General features: G+C 34.0%; 1 protein-coding gene across 1 annotated transcript; it reads left to right on the top strand.

The window, feature by feature from the left end:
• Window positions 1-2,719: 2,719 nt before the first annotated feature.
• Window positions 2,720-5,532, top strand: LOC120074561 (inositol-3-phosphate synthase). The gene is made up of 10 exons (XM_039027719.2): window positions 2,720-3,022; window positions 3,115-3,183; window positions 3,349-3,484; window positions 3,575-3,822; window positions 3,918-4,144; window positions 4,246-4,361; window positions 4,443-4,619; window positions 4,707-4,895; window positions 4,981-5,043; window positions 5,136-5,532. Exons 1-10 carry the CDS (start codon window positions 2,835-2,837, stop codon window positions 5,253-5,255), a joined length of 1,533 nt encoding a protein of 510 aa, XP_038883647.1. The 5' UTR covers window positions 2,720-2,834; the 3' UTR covers window positions 5,256-5,532.
• Window positions 5,533-9,310: the final 3,778 nt, after the last annotated feature.

The following is a 9,310-nucleotide window of genomic DNA, read 5'->3' as shown; positions in this document are numbered from 1 at the left end:
AATCCCGAAGCTCTCCAATTCGATTCCAACTAAAGTTTGATAGGAAAAATCCAAAAGGAAGAGGGGATCTTTCACAGCAGCCCCACTTCAATTAATTTACAACCTCAATATTTTCGTGCCTCTTTTCTCTCTTCTCATATATTGTAATAATTGAACACCCTTTTATAACTATTAACTTCTTTTTATTTATTTATTTATTTAATTTATATTATCATTTATTGCAGAAGAAATCTACCAGACCCTAAAATATTACCATGACATGGACAAGGGCCTTCAATGGTGTATAAAGAGCAACTTTTTTTAGCCAAAAACGTAAATCAAAATTCACGAGATCTCCTCTTTATCACATTCACAACTACCAGACTCTTTGGAAAAGTGGGATAAAAAGAGAAAACAGGCCTTTTGGTAAAAATAAAAATAAAAAATGGTAAAGAAAAAGGCAAGAAGATGAACAAAAGCAAACCAATGAAAAATATATATATGGGCCACACCAATTTAGCCCAAACAAAAAGTGTATGAAATTTCAGAAATGCATTGGTTTGGGACTGGTTTGGGGTCAGTTGGAATTTACAAAGAATTGAATTGACAAGTTTTTTCAACCAATTTTATACTATATATTATAGAATTCCTCTGTTTCATGGCTCTGTTTCTTTTTTACCATTTCTGTTTGTAGTTAAACAAGCCCATGTGGCTCCTTTCTTTTCCTTTCCTTTTGGCCTTTATGCCACATACCCTTTTTTAGTTTACTTACCACCTTACCATATCTTTGATCAAAATATTAGAGATTCGAATCTTTTCATCTATATTTTATTATATTAAATTAAATAAATAAAAATAAAATATTTTTTCAAGTTTATAGATAATGCTATATTACTTGTCCTAGGTTAGTTTCTCAATTACTTTGATACATTTTAAGATGCAAATAAAATGTTTGTTCTCATACGATTGCCTACCTAGAAATTAATCGATGAAAACGATGAACAATAAAAATAAAAAGAATACATCATGTGAATAAGGGGCGGATGGGGCCTGTATCCCCAACTATTGGATGAAAAGAAACATTCTGGATTACCCTTTAGAATTTCATTTACTAAAACATTCTTGTATCCAACCACTAATCTAGGTTTTCATCAAATTGTTTCAATTTGTTTGTTAATATATATTTTTTTCTCTTCAATTTAAAATTTATAACCATATTTCTGTTTTTTGTCATGTGTTTTGTTTTCTATTACAATAAGGGGATGGAGAATCGAAGTACTTTTATATTTTGCTGTATTCTTATTTCTCAATTCTCATACTGAAGTTTTTTTTAATGTAATTATTAAAAAAATATGATTAAAGGGCTATTGAATAAGATATTAAAAGCATATAAGTATATAAACGAGATACAATTTTTTCATAAAGAATGTGTTTGGTGTAAGGACTACTTTAATACTATTTTGTATTTTTCAATTAGCTCAACGCTATTTTAAAATCCCCATTTGGTACGGTGTTTATTATTTGTTACAGTTTTTACTATTTTACCTTCACCATTTTTATTCTTTATTATGGTGTTTACTATTTTCCTCTTAAACTAAAATAATTTACACTTCAAACACATACTATTATGACCCAAACTAAAATAATCTACGCCCAAACACAAATTATTATAACTCAACTATAATAATTTAGGACTATAATAACTAACTCTTTATCCCAAATATCTCTTAAGTAGAGACGTTTTAGATGAATCTAAAAGTAAAAACCACAAAGTATTATACTCAAAGTAGTTAATATTATACCATTATGAAAAATTAGAAGATTTGTCACATCGTGAGAGTAATTTATGATATATTGTATTTATTGTAGATTTTCTTTAATTTAAATAATTTAAACTCAATTTAAGGTTACTTAGAAAGCATATATATAATTCTAAAATCAATTTATGAACACCTAGTTTATCAAAATAAGTATTTCAAATTATAAAATGTGCAATACCAAACATTAAAATGAGTATATAGGCTTTTGCTAATGCAAGGTCACAAGGGTTAGAAACAATACTTAGAAACATTAAAATGAGAATATAAGCATTTGAAATTAATATGTAATTTGCATTAATAATGAAGAAGGGGAAGGCGGCCTAAGAGCCACAAACCTAATGAAAGGTCACAAGGTTTTTGCTTTATCGTGATTTGTGCCCTCAACCATGAACACGTCCATCACCATCAACAAAACAACCAAAAATAATAATGGTAGAGGACACTGGACATACATATATATCTCATTATTTTAAGGTCACATCTACCTTTAATTTACTGGGACATATACCATAATTTCACCACGTGTCCCAATATTATCCCCTCCTCTTTCATCAAATTCACACATTTTCATATCAAATCAATTTTTCGCCCATTTTTTTTTTTTTTTTTTTAATAAATGACCGCATGGTCTTCTCTCAAACAATTCTCCTCTTCAGCACAACATCTCACTTATCTAGTAGAGTTTTAAACTTATCGTAGAGTTCGACCATAGATAACACCATCATCTATTCATTGCTTTTGATTTCATCTCATACTAATAAATTTAGTTGTCTTTATTAATAAATTCGTGAATTTTGATTGCATTCCAACATTTTTTATATGAAGCGTAAACTTTAGTGGGCCATACATCCCATACATGTCATGCCACGTGTAAACTCTATTTGTGCATTTTCGTCTATAAATGAAACCATCAGCACAAGGCTATGAATCACATACATTACACCAAGCATCCTGAGATAGAGAGAGATCCTTGCTTGGTTGAGTGGGAAATTTCCAGTACATTTTTTTTCTAGCATTTCTGAGAGAGAAAAAAGAATGTTCATTGAGAGTTTTAAGGTTGAGAGTCCCAATGTGAAGTACACAGCGAATGAGATTCATTCTGCGTATTACTATGAAACAACAGAACTTGTTCATGAGCATAAGAATGGTAGCTATCAATGGACGGCGAAGCCCAAGACTATCAAATACGAATTCAAAACTCAAACCCATGTCCCAAAACTAGGGTTTGTGTTTATGATTGTTTTAGAATTTGTTACTTTGATCATTTTCTTTACGAGAAGAAAATTTGTTTATGTATTTGTGTTGTATTGTGCAGGGTTATGCTTGTTGGATGGGGTGGAAATAATGGTTCTACTCTTACTGGGGGAGTTATTGCCAATCGAGAGTAAGATTTCTTAGAAATGTAATTTTGTGGTCAAATTTTGAGATGGGTGTTGCTGGGCACCCACTATTTTTGTTTGCATGTATTTGAGTTTCTTCTGAATGTAATTTTTTTTTTTTTTTAAAAAACTTTTTTGTTTTGGACGTGGATTTATTAAAATATTTTCAGTGGAATCTCTTGGGCAACTAAGGATAAAGTTCAACAAGCCAATTATTTTGGGTCATTGACTCAGGCTTCTTCCATCCGGGTGGGTTCTTACAATGGAGAGGAGATCTATGCCCCATTTAAAAGCCTGCTCCCTATGGTAGTGACCTTTTAGTTTAAATGGGGAGGAGGGTTCTATTAATTACATCTCTGTTTTGTTAATTCTCATCAATTATTGTTTAATCCACAGGTTAATCCAGATGACATTGTGTTTGGAGGGTGGGACATTAGTGACATGAACTTGGCAGATGCCATGGCAAGGGCCAAGGTGTTTGATATAGACCTGCAAAAGCAGTTGAGGCCCTACATGGAATCCATGGTTCCACTCCCTGGAATCTACGACCCTGATTTCATTGCTGCTAATCAAGGTTCCCGAGCTAACAATGTGATTAAAGGAACCAAGAGAGAACAAGTACAACAAATCATAAATGATATCAAGTAACCTATTACTCTAGTTCTGTTAAAGTAATTGCAATTGTTTAGAAACCCATGTCTCTTTTCTTGTAATTAAATCCTCCTAATGTGCTGATTAGGGAATTTAAGGAGAAGAATAAAGTGGATAAAGTTGTTGTGCTTTGGACTGCCAATACAGAGAGATACAGTAATGTAGTTGTGGGGCTGAATGACACGATGGAGAGCCTCTTAGCTTCACTGGACAAGAATGAGGCTGAAATATCTCCTTCTACCTTGTATGCAATAGCCTGTGTTCTTGAGAATGTCCCTTTTATCAACGGAAGCCCACAAAACACCTTCGTCCCAGGTATGATCTAAGCTCAATTTTTTCAGCTCTTTTACTTGTATGATCATAGGCATCAAACATTCTGATCACTTGTTCTTTGGGTTATAATCTTCCAATTTCAGGGTTGATTGATTTGGCTATCAGGAGGAACAGTTTGATAGGAGGAGATGACTTTAAGAGTGGTCAAACCAAGATGAAATCTGTCCTAGTAGATTTTCTAGTTGGTGCTGGTATTAAGGTAAAATTTTGGCAAAAGAATTGTTTGGTATTCATCTAATTAAACTCAGGAAACTGGTTAAATCATCGTCTCTGATTACAGCCAACTTCAATTGTGAGCTACAACCATCTTGGAAACAATGATGGAATGAATCTCTCTGCCCCACAAACCTTCCGCTCCAAGGAAATATCAAAGAGCAATGTGGTGGACGACATGGTCTCGAGCAATGGCATTTTGTACGAAGCTGGGGAGCATCCAGACCATGTTGTAGTGATCAAGGTGCTTCTTTTGCCTCTGATTTTGTGTTGAAGTCTTTCCTGTTTTGTTTATTCTTTTGCTTGATTTAAAAGTGTTTGGCTCTTTTAGTATGTGCCATACGTTGGAGACAGCAAGAGAGCCATGGATGAGTACACATCAGAGATATTCATGGGTGGAAAGAGCACCATAGTACTGCACAACACATGCGAGGACTCCCTCTTGGCTGCTCCCATTATCCTTGATTTGGTTCTGCTTGCTGAGCTAAGTACTCGCATCCAGCTCAAGGCAGAAGGAGAGGTGGGTTTAAGTTTAAGAATTGGTTGCATCTTTTCAAACTTATAAAAGATAAAGATTGAAGATCAGTTGGTTGTTTCCTTTGCAGGGGAAGTTTCATTCTTTCCATCCAGTGGCTACAATACTGAGCTACCTCACCAAGGCACCTCTTGTAAGTAAAAAATTGATCTTCTTTAGTTTGTGAACTCTGATTTAAACCTGCAATGAAACTCATAATAAATTTGAGAGATTGTGGAAAAACAGGTTCCTCCAGGCACACCAGTTGTGAATGCACTATCAAAGCAAAGGGCAATGTTAGAGAACATTCTGAGGGCTTGTGTTGGGCTTGCTCCTGAGAATAATATGATATTGGAATACAAGTGATTGAAGGAGGAAGACTCCTGAGAGATTCTGCCTTTTTCTGTTTTCCAAGTTTGAGTTTGATGTAATTGTTCTTTGAAGAAGCTCTCAGCTTTGTGCATTTTTTTTCTGTTTATTTATTTTTTCTTTTCTTTTGAGTGTTTTTCTAGGGAAGGAAGCCTCTGTGAAGGCTGTTGTGTGTTCGCTGATTCAACAGCATCCCTTAATGGGAGTAGATAATCAGTGGGGTTAAGCTACTGTTCAGTTTGCAAAGTAATGGTACATATATTTTCAATCTGAACTTCTGAACATTTAAATACAACATAGAACACATTGTAGTTGTAAGTTGAAGGCTTTCTGGTATACTTTGACATAAACCATGATCTTTGATAAACAGTATATACCAGTATGCTGTGTTATATTTAGCCTAAAAACCAAAAAATGCGCTTATTAAAAGCTTGTTTGGTAACCATTTGATTTTTTATTTTTATTTTAGAAAATTAAGTCTATTTAATCTACGTTTTTTACAATGAATTGCATCTTTCTTAAGTACAATGATTGAATTATTAGTCAAATTTAAAAAACGAAAACAACTTTTTGAAAGCTATTTTTTTTTTTAGTTCTCAAAATTTGGCTTGGTTTTTTAAAACTTGGTAAAATGTAGATAATAACGGAAGAAATTTGAAAGTGGAAGTAGTGTCTAAAGACTTAATTTAAAAAAAAATAATAAAAAAACAAAACGGTTACCGAACGGGGCCTTAGCTTTTAATTTGATAAATCCTAAATGAATGATTGAAGTTATGCAACATGATCGGCCATTTTGCACCACATTAAATAACTGTTCAATAATCTTTTTTTATGTGTGATACAAGGGGAAGAAGTACATATGAATTCTTGTGAGTTGTATTCATGTTGGCAACTATTCGATGATAGAAAAATTGTATTGAAAATAATAGAATAAAAGTTTGATTATTGAACTTTAGCTAACAAATATAAAGGCGTATAACACATATAAATGAGAATATATGGAAATAATTATGCATATAAATAGCATAAATAGACTAAACTTGAGCATTGCTTAAAAGTAATTGACATGTACGCTTTTTTTGAGGTCGGGTTCAAATATTCATATTCACCTTTGTTGTATTTTAACTTTTTATTTCTTTGAATGATTTCCCTTATACAATAGGAGTTAGAGCACCAGTAATGTCGAGACTTTTATCGAGCAAATTATTGAAGTTGGTCTTGAGATGGTTGCAAATGATTTGGCTTTCAAAATTAAGATCTACTCTCACATTTTTTTTTCAGACTACATCAATAATGTAGGGAAAACGACATATAAAAAAATTGAATAATACTAACAAACTAATTACAATTCAACTAGAAGCAAATAATTACAGTGTAAACGTGTAGACACTATACAACAATTTTCAAAAGCAGACAAGATGGATAACAAATGTTATAAGCTGAAATAATCACAAACTTATAAAAACTTCAAGATCTTATGAGAAGATCAACAGGTAATCAAAGCACATTTTTTATAAGTACTGTCTCAAAGACAATTATTCATTCCACACAGATTACAAACAGACTACATCGATTGTCTCAACATGATACAACGATTAATTTCGATAATCACTTTTTTTTCAAGTGCCCTGCCAGACTGGTTTTTGCTAAAGTCAGGCCAGCTCTAGCGGAAGGGCTTGGAGACGTTTGCCATTATGTGCCTTGTCTTAGACAGCATGGGCTCATGGGCCTATTTGGGCTATATTTATGTCGAAGCTTTCAAGAATTTGCAATTACATGACGAATAAAATAGGTAAATAACAATATATAGAATCAGATTATGCAGATCATATAGAATTATTCTTATTTGATGAATTGGTCGATGATATATGCTTAAACAAGTTGAGCGCCATGCTTACGTTAGCTTGATTCTGGCAGTTCTGTATACATACAAATATAAATTAAAAAATTGGCTTTGGTTTTGATTTTTTTTCATCTAGAAAAAGTTATAATTATTTAAAAATAGGTTGAACTGGGATCCTAAGAGTTTTATGAGCTAGAGAGGCGCATTTGAAGTTGAATCGGTCCCTTGGCAAGGGCTTCCCCAGGGGCCTGGTCAGTCAAGCTCGAGATCAAGTGAGTACGATTCTACTTTCACTTCCAAATTCTCTCTCTTGACATTCATATATTTTGTCAAATCTAATTTTTCTTCTTAAATCACCGACCCAAAAACTTAAACAAATAGTTGAAGGTAAACTTAATTATAATATCTAACATTCCCCTTACTTGTGGATTTAAAATATGAAAAAGATTCGATACATGAAAACTAAGATTAATTGGGGAGAAAATAATATTGCAGGGGCTTGAATACAGAATCTACAATACCTACTTTGATATCATCTTAAATCACTATTTGATCCAAAAGCTTAAGCTAATGGGTGAAGGTAAATTTAACCATTAACAAAAGTTTTTGAGTCAATTGGTGATTTAAGATGATATCAGGGCAAATTAGTTCAGGATTTCATGTGTTTAGACCCTTGCAATGTTGTTTCCTTCACAGTTTATATTCATTTCCACTTGTTTGGCTCTTTGTAAGAGGCCTAGTTAGAGATATAATAGAGTTATTAGTAGAATATTATTATGGTTAATAGAATGGAAAATTAGTATATAGTTAATAGGTTGGTTAGGTCTTTTGGTTATAAATCGAGGAAGTGGGGTGGGAATAAGAGTATGGAGAATTTTATGTGAAGATTTCCTAATTGGGAATTTGAGAGAGTCTAGCCCTCTCGAAAAGGCTAGGGTTTATCTTGTTACTTTGCTTATGAGTTATACCATAATTCAGTACATTTTCCTATATTTCTATAATTGAATTGTCCTTGAGTTTATTCTGTATTCTTGAGTATTGTTCTTATTAGGAAAGGGTCCTAACAAATTGGTATCAGAGCCTATTCATTCCGGGCATATCGTTATAGATTCAGATACAATGTATGATAGGCTACAGGAGGTGTTCGAGATCTTAGAATCAATGCAACAAACATTGAAGGATTACCTGCAAGGATGTGAAGATAGAGAAAGAGAAAGAAGACTAGCAACCATGAAAGAAGAGAAGGAAAATCTTATTCGAAAACTATCCAGACAAGTTCGAAAAGTGGCTGGAAGACGAAGATCCTACCCTAGGGCACGGATCGATCAGGCCAGAAGAAAAGGAAGGAGAAGCCTTCGATGAAAACTGGGGTAGAACAAGAATGGTGTGAAAAGAAGAACATCACAACAAACCTGTGTTCGAAGAGGCGAAGGAGTGTGCAGAAGAAGAAACGTGAGAAAAGGAGATATCCGGCGAGCAAATGGCCGAAAAATCAAGGACGTAGGCAGAAGAAAAAGCGGTAACGGCCGAAGGGATTGCTAACGATTGCACAAGTCGAAGATAGTGGGGGAACAACGAGATTAGAGGCGTTGAACGTCGAAGACAAGGTCAAGCTATGGTGGTCGGATAAGGAGACATATAATAGGGGAGGCCGATGGCAAGAGGAAAAGGTTAGGATGCTGTGCGATGGAGTTGAATGACCATCTAAACTACCAGACATCGACGATTATCAGCGTATGATAGAGTGGTTGACGACGACGTTGCTTGAGACAACAGAAGGAGGCGTGTAGTTAGAGATGAAAAAGACGGCCACGATGGAGGAAGGTAGGGATAAAATTTGTGAAAAAAAAAAAAGACAATGACATGGCAGAAGATGGTAGGAAAGTGAGAATTTGAGGAAAAATTAACTAACCTTATTACGTGGATGTGGGCTGCAATTTTTCGAATGGGCTTGAGTTTATTTCAAATAGAGGAAGTATAATTTAAATTGAGGAACCGGGAAAGAAGAGAATCGTGTAGGGAACCATTGAAGGGACATATTGATAGCAGGATTCTAGGCTTCATAATGGGCCGGTTTGGCTTAGGCTATTTATTTGTTTACTATGACCACGTATATTGTGAGAAAAAGAAAGGTGAATCGAACATAGAGGAATCATAGGAGAATATTCATGAAGAAGATGGAGAGAAGCGGTACCTGATTGTTGATGTC

The sequence above is a fragment of the Benincasa hispida genome, chromosome 3 (assembly GCF_027475165.1).
Source record: "Benincasa hispida cultivar pf3 chromosome 3, pf3_genome.v1.1, whole genome shotgun sequence".
In the NCBI taxonomy this organism is placed as follows: Eukaryota; Viridiplantae; Streptophyta; class Magnoliopsida; order Cucurbitales; family Cucurbitaceae; genus Benincasa; species Benincasa hispida.
This window is presented reverse-complemented; position numbering and strand designations above follow the sequence as displayed.